At 53.0% G+C, this 18,739-nt stretch overlaps 2 protein-coding genes across 3 annotated transcripts in view; one reads left to right on the forward strand and one right to left on the reverse strand.

Annotated features, from left to right (window-relative positions):
- Nucleotides 1–555: 555 nt before the first annotated feature.
- On the forward strand, nucleotides 556–11,246 carry Maff (MAF bZIP transcription factor F). The gene is made up of 3 exons (XM_051189367.1): nucleotides 556–947; nucleotides 9,118–9,181; nucleotides 9,526–11,246. Exons 2-3 carry the CDS (start codon nucleotides 9,146–9,148, stop codon nucleotides 9,958–9,960), a joined length of 471 nt encoding a protein of 156 aa, XP_051045324.1. The 5' UTR covers nucleotides 556–947; nucleotides 9,118–9,145; the 3' UTR covers nucleotides 9,961–11,246.
- Nucleotides 11,247–12,475: 1,229 nt separating this feature from the next.
- The window catches only part of Tmem184b (transmembrane protein 184B), a 41,917-nt gene continuing 35,653 nt past the window's right edge, over nucleotides 12,476–18,739 (reverse strand). The window contains exons 6-10 of one of the 2 annotated variants that reach the window (XM_051189375.1): nucleotides 18,466–18,557; nucleotides 17,538–17,707; nucleotides 16,969–17,163; nucleotides 15,468–15,488; nucleotides 12,476–14,657 (exon numbers count right to left, since the gene is read on the reverse strand). In XM_051189375.1, coding sequence (XP_051045332.1) covers nucleotides 14,416–14,657; nucleotides 15,468–15,488; nucleotides 16,969–17,163; nucleotides 17,538–17,707; nucleotides 18,466–18,557 — 720 coding nt within the window. In that variant the 3' untranslated portion in view covers nucleotides 12,476–14,415. The remainder of the gene's footprint in view (nucleotides 14,658–15,467; nucleotides 15,489–16,968; nucleotides 17,164–17,537; nucleotides 17,708–18,465; nucleotides 18,558–18,739) is intronic. The other variant, XM_051189376.1, reaches the window with a different exon arrangement.

Consider the following 18,739-nt stretch of genomic DNA (forward strand, 5'->3'; position numbering starts at 1 on the left):
GTCTACCGGATTCCTTCACTAATTGAGTGTCTACTATTTGACAGGCATGGCCTCAGCTTTCTAAAAGGTATGAAAGTGGGGGTACACAGGAGAGACTGCTCATGATTGTGTATTTTCTAGAATTTGAGAATAATTCTTCAGAGCTCAAATTTTTAAAAATTCTTATTTCTAACTTTTATATATACCTTAAATTCGTTGTTTCCTTCCATGAGTAAATTGTGGGGACCAAACTCCAGTTGTCAGAGTTAGTGAGAAACAGTTTTACCCACATGGTGGAGGCAGGAATTACCTGGGCGAGTGGAGACACAGTTGAAGATCGGTAGTAGGCAGTTGCTGTGGCTCTGGGAATACAAACCTAGGGCCTACAGGTACAGAGATTTAAAACCACAAGACTGGATGAGATCATCTGGGCAAAGGGTGTAGATCGAAGAGGGAAGAATTCAGACAGTGAAGCGACATCTCCACTGCCATTCTCGAGAGGTGTCACGTGAATGCATCCAGTGGACGACGTCTGGAGGGAGGGAAAGCGGGAGGGAAGGCGGCTGAGAACCCAGGAAACTCGGGCTGTGGGCCCCTAGAGCGGGGCCTTCTGGGGGCGGGACCTCACTTTGACTGGGGGCGTGGCCTTGGCTCTCGGCCGCAGCTCTGGGACCGGCAGGCGGCGGAGGCGATGACGTCAGTGCATGACTGGGTTTTTATGAATGAAAGGAATCCTGTGCGTGAGTAATTCCGGGAAGCTCGCCTTACAACTGCGCGCGGCTCCGGCCCCCTGCGCCGCCCGCCCCACAACAAAACTCCGAGCGGCGCTGCGCGGAGCCGGGTTCCCAGTGAACTGCGGTCCCAATCGGAGAGGAGTGGGGTTTGAGAGCGCTCTGGGACCGCCACCGCGACAGCTGCGGGGACAGCTGCGACAAGCGCTCACGGACAGCCGGGCTTGGCGGAGAGCGGTAAGGACCCGGACCGCGCGAGGGCTGAGTGCTCCGAGTCCTGCCTGGGCCGCGCTGTCGGCGGCCCGGTACATCTGCCCACCGAGGGGCCTCAGAGGGGCTGGCGGTACGCGGGCCCGGAGGAAGCGGGGGCGGGGCGGGGCGGGGCGTGCACGTACGTGACTCGGAGAGAACAGTCCCTGGAGCCGCGCCCAGCACCGTGTGTGCGCGGTTTGTTTACGTCCCCCGGCAGCGGGCGGGCGTGTGTGTTCTCTGGGGTGCGTCCTGAGTCCTACGCGCTGAGTGCGCACGGTGTACCTCGGAGTGTGTGTGTTTGTCTTTGACCGCACGCACTCTCTGGAGACTGAAGTGAGTGCGCACCGGTGCCCAGTGGAGCAAATGCGGAATAAGGACCCAAGTGAAGGAAGTGGTACAGTCGATGGTTACACTAGGTCTGGAATTTTTTTTTCTCCCTCCTTTCCACCCTCCGCTATCCTTCCCCTTCCCACCAGCCGGTACTGCCCAGCCCCAGTTGTCTCCGGAGTTTCCCCTGGCTGGAGCCATGTGACATTAGTGTTTGTTCCTTACCCAGCGCGGGTGCCCGAAGCCTTAGGTAGAGCAGAGGTGAGTGAGCCAGCCTTCTCCTGGCCACCTGGTGGACCTGGTAACGAAGTGCGTGGAAGTCCTTCCTTAGCCCCAGGTTTTCTGGCTCGGTATGGACTGTTCATCTCTGGGCTGTCCCATTCCTCCAGTCTTAGGAGAAATAGAGAAAGCCAGAAAGGCTTTGGCAGAGATTGGGGAAGGCAAGGTTCCCAGGCTACTCTGGTGGCTACAATGGCTAGTCTGGATGTCTGAGGCTGCACCTGCTGGGTCCTGAAGGGTGGAGAGAAGTTGATAGCCACGCTTCTGGTAGTTTCAATTCTCACATGGGACTCGTTAGATTGGACCCCAGGGCTAATTAAAGCCTGTCACACCTGGAGTCCACCCTGAACCAGCAAGATCAGCGGGCAATATAATCCCTGGTCCTCCTTCGGGAAGGGTTAATGTGGGAGGGGAGCACAGCAAGAAAACACCAGCTTATGCCAACAACCTGAAGGACTGCTGGTTCCGGGAATCATGGTCATACTCAAAACTTCCCCTCTTGCCCTGCTACTTGAGCCTACTGGAATCCAAGGAGGTGGCAATTGAGCTTGTTAGGGGGGTGGAATGAACTTTAACTTTGAGCCCAGTGAGTTTTGCTACCACTGTGAGAACTGCAGTGTCCCACCCACATTTGCAGCAGGGTGGCAGGAGAGCCTAGTGTCTGGCAGCTACAGTGCATAACCTGTTTACCAGGGGAGACTGGGAAGGCAGAGCAAACCCTAAGGCCTGCACATGGAGGTGTGTGTAGAGTTGTTGGTTGGGGGGGCCTCATCCAGGACCCCAAGAATTAGGTGGGTCCATCCTCAAAACTGATCAAGAAACACTCCCCAGTGTGACTGGGGATCACTGGTGAAGGGACGGGGCTAGCTGGCTCACTGACAGATGGAAACAGCATTGAAAGATTCTGTTTCTCCCTGATCCCCAGGGGTCCACTAGAGCCCAGAACCCCTAGATAATGCACATTTTTTTTAAATGAGAGTATGGTGCCAGCAGAGGTCAAAAGACAGTCTTGAGTCCCTCGGAATTATAGTTATAGAGGTTGTGAGCATCATGTGGGTGCCAAAAACTAAATCTCCCTCAGCAGGAGGGACAAGTGCTTTTAACCCCTGAGTCATCTGTCCACCTTACCTGTTTTGAAGGTAGGATGTATTTTGGCTCCCAGTGTGAAAGGATGGGTATACACTCCCTGCAACAGGAAGGCTTGGTGAGAGCAGTTCACCCATGGCTGTAGTAGTGTGGGGCTGCTGGCTCCTGTGTCGCTCACTGGGCAGCTTTGCTGACACTTAGCCTTGCACAACAGCTGGGCTAGATGCTTAAGGATGCAGTGAACAGACAGATCCGGGGACTACATTCTGGGAAACAGAGTAAAAGAGCTAAAGAGCTAAATACAAAGCGGCAGCTGAGATGGGGCCATGAAGGGGAAGTTACTGTGGCCTCAGTAGTAATAGGGCTCCTACTTAGCCAGGGCTGTGATTCTTTTTTGCCATTCAGGACTCAACACAGGGCCTGGCACACAATAGGTGCTTCTTGGATATGTGGGTAGTGGGTTATGGATCCGGGGAAGCAGAAAGCACGACTGTAGGCTATAGGAGTCTTGTAGCAGGTCCTTCAGGGTGCAGGTAGCTTCCTCCTTCACACACAGAGCCTGTGTTCCTTTCGGCCAATAGTCATTAGGAAACCAATCTGCTCATTTGTTTCTTATTAGCAAAAAGAATGCTGGGTGAGTGAAGGGAACATGTTATCAGTTGGAGGCTTCTCTGTGGCCTGGGACAGCTGATAGCATGGGCTCTGTGGTTTTGAGATTTTTTTTTCCCAAAGATTTTTTTAAAGTTTACTTTTATTTACATAGGTGTTTGTGCCTTAGTGAATTTATGTGTACCACATGTGTGCAGATGGCTGTGGAGGCCAGAGGATGTCAGATCCCTGGAACTGTAGTTACAGGTGGATATGATCCACTTGACTTGATACTGAGGCCAGAACCCAGGTCCTCTGCAAGAGCAGTAGGTACTCTTAACCACAGAGCCATCTCTCCAGCCCTATTTTTGTTTTTGTTTTGTGATACAGGGTCTTATGTAGCCTGAGCTGGTTTTTGAACTTCTGGTCTTCCTATTTCTGCCTCTTGAGGGCTGCCATCATGGTGTGTGTGACCACATCCGACTAGCACAAGGTCTCAAAACCTGCCAAACATGGTCAAGTTTGTAGGTTTGTGCCTCTAGTGACCCCTCTGATGCTACTGGAGGTGGAGGTAGAAGCAGAGGAGGGGTAAGGCAGTGGTAAAGCCACTGTGGTCTGGGTCTGGCTGGAAGAGGAAGGGAACCCTAGCTGTGCAGGTGGAGGAGAAAGGAGGTCAGAGCTCATAGCCTGACTGCTTGTACTCTAATGCTTCTGCCTCCAGGAAGCCTTCCCTGGTTTCTTTCCCTTTCCTCCATCTTTGAAGGCTTTGGAGATTTCCAGTGGGCCAGAATCTGACAGTATAAACTCAGACATTGCCTTTACTGACTGGGTGGTTGGTACCTTAGAGTCAGGGGAGGTTGAGCATGTTGGGAAATCCAGGCCTAGAGAAAGGGAGTGACAAATGCAGTGAGAGTGTGGGTAGCAGAATGGGGCTGGAACCCCAGGCTGCCCCCCCCCACTGCTAGTTCTCCCAGTCTTGCGCCCTTCCAGCAGGGAGGAGGCGCCCTGTGCTTACTGCCAAGACCCAAGCAAACACATTTTTTCCCTCTGTCCTCACCAAGTAAGCAGTATGGCTCAGCAGCCAGAGAGGAGCCCATGCCAGTGGGTGGGCCATCTGCAGGATGTCTCGGGGGTACAGCTGAGGGGCCAGAGACAGGGACAGGAAGGCCATGGCCTCTGGCTGGTCAGCCATCATGTCCCCAAGAATGAGCTCACTCCTGAGTCTCCAAAGAATACTAGGAACCTCAGACCTGGAGTTGGCCCTGCTGGCTTCCCCAGGAAGAAGAAAAGGCTTGAGGGTGGGGTCCCTGGATCAGGCAGATTGGTGGCAATGGAGTCTCCTTGCTTTGTGTCCTACAAACTGGGGCCTGCTGCTAGAAGCTGACAGCCAAAGGTGATGGGAAAAATTCCCCCTTCTCGTGTTGGGACATTCCCTCTGTGACTCTGACTGCTGAGCTAGGACATTCCTGGGCAAATGTGGGCCTCCATGGAGTTTGAGGATGCCACTGAGGGGCCTGAGGCTAGAATGGGGGTTGGTGGGAGAGAGGAAGATGGGCAGGCCCCAGCCTCCTCCCCTGGGTAGAGCATGGCTGCAGTCCCACCTCTTGGGGGACTGACTATATGGAGGATTCTGAGGCCATGTGAAGGTTCAGTGGAAAACTAAGGCTTTGGAAATTTTGCTTGGTTTTGTTCTCTGAGACGGGGTTTCTCTATGTAGCCATGCCTGTCCTGAAACTCACTCTGTAGACCGGGCTGGCCTCAAACTGAGTTCTGGACCAGGCACAGCGCCGGGCACCTAGCAGGTCCTTAGTTAACGTATGCAGGGAGAGGCCCCCTTCTTCCACCAGGTCCCTTGACCAAGCAAGTACCCCAACCAGTCTGGCTCCACACAACTGGCAAGAAGGCCTGGCTGTTTGGTGTCATTTGCATATCCCATCCCTAGCTGACCTAAACAAGGTCCAGGCACACACCACAGGTGAAGTGGCTTCCTCTACCCAGGTGAGGAAACGGCTTATAGAAGAAGCTGTTCCAAGGACATACTGTGAGGAAGTGTCTGGCTCAGTGTGGCTTCAGTCCTAGGCTCTGCCCTGTGTGGCTGTGTCCCCTCCGTCACCTTCTTTGGGCATTATCTGATATTGTTATCAAGAAGACTATGAAGATGATGGAAAGAAGGGATCAAGAGTCAGTCCTGACCCTGGCAGTGATGTTGTACACCTTTAATCCCAGCACTGGGGAGGCAGAGGCAGGGGGATGGATCTCTGTGAGTTCCAGGACAGCCTGGTCTACAAAGTGAGTTCAGGACAGCCAGCGCTACACAGAGAAACCCTGTCTCAAAAAATGAAGGGTAAAAACAAAAAACAAAAAACCTCTTGAGAATTCTGCCTGGATTGCAGACAGGCTGCTGTGTGCCTTCTAGCAAGTGATGTTCCTCTCTGGATCACTACTTCCTCTTGGACTGGTCTCTAGGGCCCTTCCTATGTGCTGCTCTGTAGTGAACCTGGCTGGCTATGCTGATTCAGAGCAAGCTCCCAAAGCTGATTGTAGCCCAGACACCTGGTCAGGCTCAGCAGTTTTACTAAGATGCCAGACCACCTCTGCCCTTATGTTTATATGACAAGCTTCTGCTAAAACTGTGGAAGAAACTGTCCCATTCTACAGATGGGATAGTAGAGACCAGAGATGTGAAGTAGTTCTCCCCAGGTTGCACAGCCTGGAGAAAACATGGACAGGACTTAAACTCTGGGCTTGTTTCTCAGCCAGAGCCCCTTTCCTTGCTTCCCAAGCCCTGATCTGGACCAAAGGTCACATGGGTGGGGTCCCTGTGTTTGCTTCAATTCTCCTGGCACCTGTGACATCTGCTTGGCAGATGGCAAGGAGAAGGATGTGGAGGCTAATAGGTTTCACTCACACCATGTTCCCCTAAGCTGGTCTTGGAACTTGGCAGGGACAATGATCAGCTGGGTGACCATGACAGAGACTCCACCCACCCACACGCCCATTGCCTGTTCCCTGCCCATGTTGGGCCCTGGCTGGGCAGCTTCAAACACCCAGGGCTGACTCAGCTGTCTGATATAGGGACAACAAGGAAATGGATGGTTATACCACCAAGGGAGAGAAAGGCTAAGTTAAGAAGGGCTGGGGGACAGAGGGACCTGGCAAGACCTATGGGTCAGGGAGGCTTCCTACCGTAGGGACAGAGAGTGAACAGGGACCTAGCACACAAGCTGAGGGGAAACTGGAGAGGTGGGGGGGGGGGACTCGGGGTTAGAGGGCAGGAGTGGAAAGGAAGTGAAAGATTCCTCCAGGCTAGAGGCAGAATAGAAGCAGGCTAGTGACTGGGCACAAGGCCTGCCCAAAGCACTGCATGGTGCCTGGAGCCTTGGCTTAGGGCTAGTGGGGACCAATGGGACCCACGGGAGGTGACATGTGGGTCATGGCATGTCAGATTCTTCTTGATGGACAAATACCACCCCCACCATAGTATGTGGCTCAGGCAGGGTACTTTTTAAGAAATGATACTGCAACCAGATATAGTGGCCCACACCTGTAATCCCAGTACTCAGTAACTGAGGCAGGAGGATCAAAAAAAATTTCTAGGCTCTCCTGTGGAGTCAGCACAGGAAGTCTAGAACTGCCCAAGTCCTGGTCTGTGCCCCAGGTACAGTTTCCAGCCACATGGTAGGAGAGCATGGTGGCTTTTTGTTTTATAGGGATAGGATTTTGCTTGAACTTGGTGCTTATCCAAGGATGGACTAAAAATTGTGATCTTCCCGCTTCAGCCTCCCCAATCTTGGGATTAAAGGGTGTGTGTTCATGCTTGACCTAGTGGTTCTTTATTAGTTTTAGTTTTGTTTTGTTTGAGGCAGGGTCTCATATAGCCTAGGCTGGCTTTGAATTCATAATCTAACAGGATGACTTGGGCTCCTGACCCTCCTGTCTGATCCCTGATGCTGGGATCTGTGCCCTATGCAGCTACTCCCCTGCAGGCCCCATAGGACCCTCCTAGCCTTGGGGCCACAGTAGCTGTGTCAGTCAACACAGTCTTGAATGGCCAACTTCCCTTTTCCCCACTCCTTCCTGCTGTCTGAGCTGCTCCACCAGCCAGTGGGAGTTCCTCAGAGGCCCCAGACTGTCCCCACCTTGGCCTGAGTCACAACTAAGAATTCCACAGTTGCCACACAAGCACCTTCTCTGGCCAGACAGTTCTAAGCCCTGGGGTGAACCACAGAGGACTTAACAAGGGTCCTGCTGTTGGAGAGGGGACCTCCTCACAGGGCAGACACTGAGCAAGATGTACATGTATGTGAGTCTGAAGACTCAGGGCCAGATGTGTGTGCCTGTGGGTGCTAGCATGCAGGCAGGGTACAAGTGTGTGTGTGTGTGTGTGTGTGTGTGTGTGTGTGTGTGTGTGTGTGTGGAGGCCAGAGGTTGGCACTGAGTGTCCTCTTTGATTACTTGTGGCTATGTGTGAACTCAGAGTTCCTGGTTGATTACTTGTGGCTATGTGTGAACTCAGAGTTCCTGGTTCAGTTTGCCTAGCTAGCCAGCTTGCCCTGGGGATCCCATCGTCACCCCTTCCCATTCTAGGATTACAGGTATTCTGTATTTACATGGGTTTGGGGAATCCAAACCCGTAGCCTCTCACTTGCCCCAAACTCACAAAGATCCACCTGCTTCTGCCTCCCCAATGCTGGGATTAAAGGCGTGCTCCACCACGGCCTGGTGCCCTTTTAAATTTTTAACATATTTCCTGTGCATGAATATTTTGTCTTGCATGCATGTTTGTGTACCATGTGTTCAATCCCCAGTTCAAAAAGAAAGGAAAGGGGTTGGAGAGAAGGCTCTGTGGTTGAGAGCACTTGTTTAACAGGGTCTCATGTAACCCTGGCTGGCCTCAAACTTGCTATGTGGCCATCAGTGGCATTAAGTCTTTCTTGATCTGCTACCTCTCAACTGCTGGATACAGGTGTGCACTACCATATCCGCCTCCCTCCACCAGTTTTTAAAAGTTCACCTGTCTCCCCAGTGCTAGTAGGTACGTGGCAAACTAGCTAATCAGGAACTGGTCATTGAAGGAATGTGAGGCTTCCAGGGCAATGGGTAGACATTATGCTAGAGATAGCTGCTATTCCCTCCAGGGCCATGGAGAGTTAGTTACTGGTGGGCAGACTCCAGGCAGATTGGGAAATCTTCCCAAAACATGACCTTCCCTGGACAAATGCTGCTGGGGTGGACACTTGAGTGCTGTATCTTGAGGGGGGATGGACTTCAGACACTTCAGAGGCAGAGGCAAGAGGATAGGGAGTTTGAGGCCAGCCTGGGTTACATGGTGAGATTGCGCTGTGGTTAAAGAAGCTTGCTACCAAGCCTAAGGATCTTAGATGGATGCCCTAGAACCCACAGGTGGAAGGAAAAAACAGACTCCTGCAATTTATCCTCTGACCTCCACACAATTGTCATGGCTCTGGCGCACTGAACTACTACATACAATTGAAACTAACCAAAACATGCATGCCCTGGCCCCATGCGGGAGAACTGTCAAAAGGAGGAGCGCCCACACCCTTGGTTCAACCGGTTGTTGAGGACTTGGCATGTGCAGGCACCCACCTTGGTGTGGTGAGGCAGGCACTTTGTTGGAGAACAGGGAGGGAGGGTCAAACCATCAGCTGGGATGGTTGGTGGTCAGAGAGGACCTCTCTGAAGAGGTGGCATTGGGCAAAGAGCTAGATAATGAGTCACTATGGGGAGCTGGATGGGGTCAGAGGAGGTAGGGTCTGAATTCTGAGATAGGAGCCTTCAATGCCAGGGTATGGAGATTGGATGTTAAGACATACACAAAACAACTAAGATGACTGTCAGCTTCTTTTTCTCCTAGGTCTCCAACCCAGAGACCTTCTGCAAAAATGTCTGTAGATCCCTTATCCAGCAAAGCCCTGAAGGTGAGGCACTAGCTCCTGCTATCTCTCCACTGCTCCCAATTCCCCTTTCCTTCCTGGAAGCCCCGAAGAGAGCCAAGCATCAAGGGGCTACAGGAGCAGCTCACTTCCCCCTAACTCTGCTTTCCCCATTGAAAGGGGCTTTCCAGGCTGGGTTTCTCAGCTGGGTCCAGGACTTGATGCTTGGTTAGTTTGAGCCCTGGGTAGCCTCCTATGTGCTGATGCTGGTCCCTGTCACCTTCAAGGTCTTGGCTCAAGTCCAGTAACCGCCAAAACGGGCAGGGAGGGCTTACTGGAAGTGGGACTGCATCCTCAGTACCAGCGGTAACATGTCTGTTTTCCTACAGGTTAAGCGCGAGCTGAGCGAGAACACCCCGCACCTGTCGGATGAGGCGCTGATGGGGTTGTCGGTGCGCGAGCTGAACCGGAACCTTCGAGGTCTGTCAGCGGAGGAGGTGACACGACTGAAGCAGCGGCGTCGCACACTCAAGAACCGCGGCTATGCGGCCAGCTGCCGTGTGAAGCGCGTGTGCCAGAAGGAGGAGCTGCAGAAGCAGAAGTCGGAGCTGGAGCGTGAGGTGGACAAGCTGGCGCGCGAGAACGCCGCCATGCGCCTGGAGCTCGATGCGCTGCGCGGCAAATGTGAGGCACTGCAGGGCTTCGCACGCTCGGTGGCCGCAGCCCGCGGACCCACCGCACTGGTGGCTCCTGCCAGCGTCATTACCATCGTCAAGTCGGCGCCAGGTCCCTCCCCCACTCCAGATCCCGCCCCCTGCACTTAGTACCCGTGTCGGTCGTCACACCCCCCCCCCCCGCCCTGCGCAACGCCCCTCCGACCCAACTCCCTTCCCAAAGTGCCTGAGCGTTCCTGTTCCCGTCCCATTTCTCTGCGGCTGCTACCCAGCCTGGTGACTTCACATTCCTTTCCTGGACTCTTTAACTCTTACAGGCCCCAGACTGGGACCCGATGGCCCTGGGGAGGGACTGTGCTAAGTTGTGGGGAGGGTGTTGCGGTTCTGGGTTTCCTTGGGCTGAAAATCCATCTCAGATTGGAAGGAGGTGGTCTATGTAGAGATGGCCCAGAAAAGAGCTAGCAGGAGAGGCTTTGGATTGTACCAGTGTGTCCTTCCAACCCTCCCAGGATTTAGGACTAGGTGTGATCTCGTGGGGGCTGCCCTGCTGGGAAGCAGAATTCAAGAGACTGCCCAAGTCTGCTTGAGACCTAGGAATGTCAGGCTTTCCCAAGCTGAAAGTCTTTGGAATGACCAGTGAAGCTCAGTTGACAGATGGGGAAGCTGTCAAAGAGAAACGACCCAAGGCCACACAGCACTGAGTGATTGAGCTGCTGCCCAAAATGAGGCCTTCTCACTGCTGCTCTAACATTCCAACCATGAACTGACTTCACAAGGGGAACAAAGTCGTAGGAGGGCCGCTCTGGCCTGGGACACCTTTGTCTGTGTGGTGGGGGAAGAAGCTAAAGGAAAGAGAAGGTGACACATGGGATGAGGTTGAGGAGCTGGCCAGCCAGAGAAGGGGCAATGGAGATGACCTCTGTGGTAAGTGGAGAGAGACACTATGGTCCTGATGCAGGAAATGGAGAAAAGGGGTCCCTTGGAATTAAGTCTTCTACTTTGGTCCTGAGTATCTGTGGTAGTATGGGGGCTGACCATTGGTTCCCTGGGAAGTCTGGCCCTAGCACCTCCCCACTACTGTATACAGCTGAACTCTCACACTCTTATTTATTGCACAGATCTAAGTTATTCTAACCAGCCAGAGCCCAGCTTCTCTTCCCTGGGAAATATGTGGGTGCTGAGCTGGACTTTATATTTTATATCTACAAGTAAATCACATTTAATCTTATATTTAGGGAGAGCTGGGTGGGTGGCAACAACAGTAAGGTTTTTTTTTTTTTTTTTTTTGGTTTTTTTTTTTTTTAAGAAAAAAAAAAAAAAAAAAAGAATGCCCAGCTCCCAGAGTTATTTATTTTCTGACTTAAAAGTGAGCCAGTTATCTGCCTTGAGTATTTTGCAGACTTTCTGAATAAAGTCAAGTTCTTTTCCACAGAGAAGTGTCCTGAAGTGTTCTGTGTGTGCTCTGATTGAGTGGCCTGAGACCACTTTTGGGTCATGGGAGGCTAAATCCCATGGCTGGCTTTTGCAAGCTGGTGTGGGTGGAGACTGGGCGAGGAAAAGCTGTGCTCATAGTCTGTACAGTCCCAGGGAGAGAGAGAAGTCCTGGGTTTTCAAACTGTCTACTACTTCACACACAGGTCTGATTTTCTACAGCCCAGTGGGACCTAGTTCCCAGTGTATTTGAAGGCCCAGGGAAGTGGACTGCCGAGTTCTAGCCAGCAGGCCTCAACCTTAATCTTAGGTCTTAGAAGGGAGAATTAACTGCCCTGAGCGGTAAGGAGTGGAATACTTTGGTCTTCAGCCAGGGGAACTGGGGTCTTTTCTGGCTGGTACTAACTAGTTTCTTACTACTCCAGTTTCCTTTGAAATGAAGGTGCTATAGAGGTATGGTCTAAGGACGGCAGAAGGGCTTGCACAAATGATAGTCCATAGGACTATGGCCAGGACCTTGTATGTGGCTGGTCAGGGAGGGAGAGGGACCAAGGAAAGGGACAAAGTTGGAGTGTAGGGAAAGGACAGACCATGTGGCTGGACCAACAGAACTGTCTCCCCTCAAACTGGGGCTGTGCCAAGACTTCATCAGGCCTGGCAGCAGGAAGGCATGGTGAGTGGATGTGGGGGTGCACAGATTATACAGACTGTTTACCTTTGGGTTATATGCTGCCTGGGACGTTCCTCCGCCTACACTCATTCCAGCCATGCCTGTCATCCATGGGCCAGACCTAAGAAAGGCATGGTGCCTTTAGGGAAGGTACCCATGGCCTGGTACTCTTGCCCTAGGCCTCCTGGTTCTTAAGGACAGAGAAAGGGCTCAGAGGAGCCAACACGGGTCCCTGATCTTCTGGGAGATATCTAATAAAACAGGGAATGAGGCCTAGCTCATATGGGGATGGGGGAAAGGGTGAACACTTTCTTGTCAGTTGTCTGTGAAGAAAGAAGAAACGTCCACTAGGGATGTGGAATCTGATTTCAGTCCCAGAAAATGTAAACACCCCCCCATAACTTACATACACAGTGAACACAGGAAGAGGAGGGTGAATGCCCTGCCCAGGGCCACTACACTTTTTCCAGACAAAAAGGGGGCAGGAAAAAAACCTCACTGGCAGGCAGAAGAGATTTTGATACAATCTATATTATCTCATATTTATATATATATATGTATACATATATTTCTTCCTGACTTTATTTGCTTGCTTCTCTCACGCATTTAAAATATCAGAGAGACCAAAATAGAGCGGCTTTCTGATGGAACGCACGGCAGTCACACGACGAGATACAAAACTAGGGGGCTCTGTCTTCTCATACATCATACAATTAATTTTCAAGTATTTTCTTTTATGTACAAAGAGCTACTCTATCTGGAAAAAAAATAAAAAAGAAATGAGACAAGATAGGTTATGCATCCTAGAAAGAAAGAATGGGGAGTTGGGTGCAGGTTCCTGTTCTATGTTCCCAAGGACCACCAGCTTCCTGCCACTGAGCCCACCCACCCCCAGCTTTACCCTCAAAACAGCAGGCAAGTGCCAGGGTGGGCAGGGAACAGTGGGGACAGGAACCAGCAACATACTTTGGCCTGGAAAGAAGGGCAGTCTGAGAAATAGTCTGGTGGGAGCAATCCCCGGTTGGGGGGAGGGAGGAACGCCATGGCCACACCTCAAGGAGCTCCCACCTGTCAGTTGCCTTCCTGGGCAAGCTGGGAACCAGCTGGCCAGGCCTACTGGGTGGAGCTGAGAGCTGCCCTCTGGCATCCCACATGCACAGGAAGGAAGCTATGAAGGTTGCTAGGATGCAACAGCCCCATCAGGGCCCTTCCCATGGACCCTAAGAAAGGAACCTGTTTGTTCCAGAAATGACCAGAGGGAGAGCTTCCAGTGAAGGCCACAAGGCAGGGCTCTTCTACCTCAAGAGGCTGCTGAAGCCACACCTAAGTGCTACATGGATTCCACTTGCCAGGTCTTCTGCCACCCTACCTTGGAGGCTCCAGCCCTTCGGACAGCTCTAGATGTGAGAGCAGAGGGAGTCAGGAGAACAGGTGGTCCTAGACAAGGGCACCTGACCCAGTGCCTGCCCGCCCCGCAGAGTCCTGAGTGCTTGCAGCTCAACAAGGAAGTGCCTGGGACAGACTGGGGACTGGGGAGGGCTTTCATATGTGACTAAGGCACAGAAGAGATGGGCCGGGGGCCAGAGGAAGTGGAACACCAGGTCCTACATGGATGGCCAGGGGACCCAGGAGGGTCTAAGACCACCCCTGCCTTACCCCGCACTGCGTAACCATCCCCCAGCCTCCTCTGGAAGTGGGCTGGAAGTGGGAGATATAGACACTCAGACTTCCCAGGACCCAGCAGGAGTCTAACTGCTCCATTGAGGAACCCAAGCCCTGGCACAGTCAGAAAGGATAGGGGGACTCTGCCCCAAACTATCAAGAACTGGACCCAAATGAGAGAGCACTGTAGGCTGCTGGCTGTCCTCAGCAGACCAGAAGAGCCAAGAGGCAGAAGAAGTGGTCATGATGAGAACACCCAAGGGCACACAGGCACGGAGGTATCCTTCCTAGATGGGCCCTGAGGCTCCTGGGGTCTGGCTCCGATCCTTGCAGCATGCTAGGCAGGCCTAGGCTGGGAAAAGGGGAGGGTCCGCAGAACATTCATGTCATCCCTTGCCCAGAATGAGACAAACCTCACACTGGGCAAAAATGAACAGGGAAGGGCAGGCAGGTGGGAAGATCAGATCAGGTCTGAGTATTGCACGATGTGGGGTGGGCTGAGCCTGACAGCCTTGGCAGATGTCTTGTTGGGGAGGGGGCTCAGGATGCAGCTTCTGGCCAACACACAAGCATTTGGGCCCAGGCATGGCTGGTTCCAGATGTGTCCCCAGTACAGGATGGGCAGCAGAGGTGTGGCAGCTCCAGCCAGTGTTCTCTGCTCTTGCCCTGGGTAGTGAAGGGTTGGCCATGTAGACACATTCCTGAGGCTTGTTCCTCTGGAAGTGATATGCAAGTGTTTCTGGTCCAATAAATAAAAGGGCAACAGCAACACTGTGCTAGCTGCTCCCCAGCCTGGCTGGAGGCTAGAGGAGGCACCTGTCCTTCCCCAACAGTGTCCACTCTCAGAACTCATCATCAGAGCTGAGCAACAGAGTCTTCTCATTGTCACGGGCACCACTAAGGCTATGGGACCGGGAAAGGCTATGGGTGCCACCTCGCCAGGTGGGCCCAGGCTCCAGAGTAGACTGCTGCGTGTACTGCTGGTAGGCAGGTGAGAAGTTGTGGATGGCATCCTGCACAATGTCGTGTGGGTTCATGGTTTCCTTGAGGCTGCTGGAGATGCTCTTCATGGGGGCACAGCGGCCTGCAGGGAGGAGTCAGGAATGGGGGGCAAAGGCCAGAGCAGGAAGAGAGAAGCTTGATCAGTCTCTGCCCCTACTCCTGAGTTGACCCCCCCCCCCAATGCTCCTGTTCATTTGCCTCTTTCTGAGACATGAAAGGGGACAGGACAACAGAGCTGCTGCTGACTGGGAGTGAACAGGGAGAGCTGTGAAGGAAGTGAAGATGAAGGGCAGAGGAAAGCCACCCCTGGGAAAGATGCTCACAGGTAGAAGGGGCAGAACTGGGAAAGCCGCAGGCAGTCACCTGGAACACCCTAAGCTTCAGTGCCAGGCTTATGGCCTCCCCCTGTGAGGGATGCTGGACCAGGGACCAGAGGCTCCCAGGAGCAGGCTGCCCTGCTGGCTTTCCCTCTAAGAGGGCTGGAACTCGCTGCCTTGGTATGTTTCCAACTCACCCATTTGAAGATGTGCCCTACAGGATAGGGGTGGGGGGGAGCACAGTACAGGTCACCAAGCCAAGCTGGAGGGATGAACTCAACCCCACGACTTGGAACTCAGTCTCTCCACCCTCTGGGGGCCCTGTCTCCAAAACACTGACAAATGCCCCTGCCATCCCTTTGGTGGGCACTGTGCCCCAGAACCTAGCACGGTGTATTTCAAAATTAAAGAATGGAATGAAGGCAGCCAAGCTCTACAAAGGGCAGCCCTCTTAGGCAGCAGTGCGAGCTGGGAGGAGATTGGTACACAGAGGAGCCACACAGAAAGGCATGCCAATGACAGGACCAAACAGACGTGCAGGACAGACGTGCAGACAGAGCAGACAGCAGACCTACCGTATGGGCCGTATGTCAGCACTGCCCGAGACCAAACCCAGGGCAAATGCGGGGTAAAGGGGCAAGGAAAGAAGCCAGAGGGATAGAGAAGACAAGAGACAGCTGAGTGTAAATTGCCTGCCCACCCCAGGCTCAGTGACAACCCCCCCACCAGTATCCCCAGACAGCCAGGCTGCTCTGGCTGCACCTGAAGGACAGTGCTCATGCTAAGGGATCATCTCAATGGCAGTGACGTCCCATCCCACATGAGGCAGGGCCTCTTCCCCACTTCTCCCAGGGTTTGCTAGAGCTACAACTGGATGGAGCACTGTGCCTCAAAAAGCTCACTCCTCTGCACAGATCTAGAAATCGAGGCTCAGAGGATGATCACAGAGCAGAACTGGTTTTTTACCCCAGCCTAATGTGAAGCTGGGAGGAACTGGGTGCCATGGTTATGGTTAAGAGGATGGACTACTGCCCACACCAACAGCAGCTTGTCCTGGGTGGGCTGTTTCTTCTGGGGGGTGCATCTAATGGAGGGTGCTGTCTGAGGGTAGTATATGGAAAGATAGCTAGGTTACCAGGTCCTGGAGAGCCTCCACAAACAGCAAGCATCAGCTATAGATAAGCCAGTTTGCCCTGTAAGTGGCCTGGCTCCTGCCCTGGGCCTGTTAAACCAGGGTTAAGAGACATAGACGAGTGTTACCAGACCTTTCCCACCAGGAAGCAATAGGTACCAGCCAGCAAGTGGCTCAGCACAGAGTATGGATGCCATCAAGGACCATCGTGGCAACTGGAGCACCACAGTGTGGCAGAAAGCATAGTCCAGCAGCAGCATTTCAAAGTTTCTTCCCAACCAGGACAGAGGCAATAGAGGACCTGGGCATGGAGTCCTGTGCCTGTGGATCCCTAAGACTCTCCATGCTGAGCACAGGGACCTGTGGTGGACACTGAAGCCTGCGGAAGGAGGCTGTCTGGTCTCCAGCCATGGAGAAAGCTGACAGCGACTAGATAACAGATGCCTTGGACAGAAGGCCTCCTCTTTAGCCCCTACAGTTCCTCACTGTGGATGCCAGCCTTGGGCATTGCCCTCAGAACAGGCCTTCTGCCCCTCTGGCCGATACTTTCTCAGACAGCTGCACCAGAAGGCTTCTCAAGGCTATGTACCCTGACTTTGCTTCTCACAGGGAAGCAGCTTCCTTGGAGACTCTCAGCAGACAACAGGACAGAGCAGACTCCACACAGTGATGTCTGTTCACTAGTCTCTGTCCCAACTTCCTTTTCTCGAACTCATGGTACCCTCCTGCCTCAGGCTCCTGAATGCTGGGATTATAGGTATACGCCCTTCCATACCATCTGTGGGTCTCCACACTAGGAACCTAAAGGGGGTCCCTCTGGGCTCTGACAGCCCTTATGCTCTGACCTCTTTAGTCCCTTTTCAGAAGACAAGATGGTGGGTGGTAGGAGGGCCTGGAACTGACCTCATGAGGCTGGAGTCCTGCCCCAGGAACCTGGCTCATACCTTGAGCATCCAGTCTCTTGTCAGCATAGACCTTGTAGGTGAAGGCATGCCGAAGGGCCAAGGCTGCGAAGAACATCTCGACACAAATGATGAAGTCCTGGTAGCCAGCAGCCACAGTGCCCTCGCCCACTGACACACGGGCTGAGTTGATCTTGGGGATGGCCCCACACTTCTCTAAGATGGCCAGCAGCATACCTGCTCAGGGAGAAGCACTGCCTGGTCACACACTGGACCCTTCCCATGCCCTTCACTCATGCAGCACCAAACACTACAGGCTACAGTAAGGCTCATTTGCTCCTGTAGGCAAGGATGATGACAAACCCAATTCTCTCAGTTACCTGTCAGTCAGAAAACTGGGACATTACTAACTATACAAGGCTGCGCTGGAGTTTCCTGCAAGCCTCACCCCTCCTAAATGCCCAATGGCCAAAGTATCTCTGATTTCCAGGGCAAGAGATAAAGGAGTCTGGCATGGGACCCACAGTTCTGGGAACATTAAACAGGTGTGGGAAACTGACTCAAATGGAAGTGGGAACAGGGGCTGAGTGCCAGGCTGAGAGGAGGCTCACCTTGCCAGAAGGAGAGAAAGATGACGGACTTGACCATGAAGAACTTGAGGACAGGGCTGTAGGGACTGAGTAGCTCCCGTGTGGCGAAGTAGAAGAGGAAGAGGGCGTAAAGGGCCAGGCTGACTGAGATGTTGTAGATGATAGTCACATAGAGGTACCCACTGGTGACACTGTGGAACAGGCATGCTGTGGCTGGGACAGACCCTGCCAGGGCAGACTGCTCCCTCCTCTGCCCTGCCCACCTGTTCCCATGGGTCACAGCTATGCTGTGCAACAAGGCACAATGAACCACTGGAGGGAGAGGTCTGGGAATGTGCTACAAGGGTGTGCCTGTGGGCAGGCCAGTCTTCTACCACTTCATTCATTCACACGGTGGGCCTGCTCAAAACCCATTCTTAATGGAGGACACTAGAGGGAAGCCAGGGCTATGCTGGAGGCCAAAGGTCACAGTGGGTACCCTTAAGCTTGCTTTGCTCTCTCCTCCTGACCTCAGTATGCTCATCTGCCTAGGTGGGCTATGGTACATGTTACAGGCAGTAAGAACTCACAACACAGGGCCAGGTGTAAGGACACTTTGACTAACCCACAAGGGAAAAGGGGTGGCCGGCTGACACAGCGGGGTCTTCACATCCGGGGCTGAAGACTGCTTCCCAGGGCTCCTTCACTTTCAAAACCTGTCTTAGAGTAACCACTACTTTCTGAGACTTAGCCATGGTTATTACCATACATCTCAAGTATGAACATGGACATGACTGGCTAAAAGCTGGCATCAGGACCAAGTGCAAGATGGCTATTGCCAGGCTCCAGCTCAGAGGTCTGAGCCCCATGTAATTTGGAAAATCACAGCACAGGTATGTCCTCTGTCCAGGTAGGGTACCCAACCTCGTGCCAATATACCCATAAGTCCCAGGGGAGAAAGCCTGCTTACTCAAAGTCCCCGTCCCGGTACTTGCCGAAGGCCTGGAGAATAACGGTGCTGACAGCCATGAGTGGCTTCACCACACAGAACTGTAGGGTGGCCTGTTTGGGAAACAAACAAGACAGGATAAAGTAGTTATGTGGGAAAGCACCGGTTCTGGCAGCTGGGACTATGCTGGTTGCTAGGAAGGAGAAAAAGGGAACTGTGCACAGGGGGAGGCAGGATGTGTAAGGAGACATGATGATGCTGGGGACTCAATATAAGGCCCAGTGGACCAGGAGTA

This window comes from Phodopus roborovskii, unplaced genomic scaffold, assembly GCF_943737965.1.
Source record: "Phodopus roborovskii unplaced genomic scaffold, PHOROB, whole genome shotgun sequence".
Classification (NCBI taxonomy): domain Eukaryota; kingdom Metazoa; phylum Chordata; class Mammalia; order Rodentia; family Cricetidae; genus Phodopus; species Phodopus roborovskii.

What these genes read in the sequence shown, in the direction of transcription:
- Maff (XM_051189367.1), top strand. Translation starts at nt 9,146, where the DNA reads ATGTCTGTAGATCCCTTATCCAGCAAAGCCCTGAAG. An exon ending in TATCCAGCAAAGCCCTGAAG is followed by an intron (nt 9,182 to 9,525) that starts GTGAGGCACTAG and finishes GTTTTCCTACAG; the next exon opens with GTTAAGCGCGAGCTGAGCGA.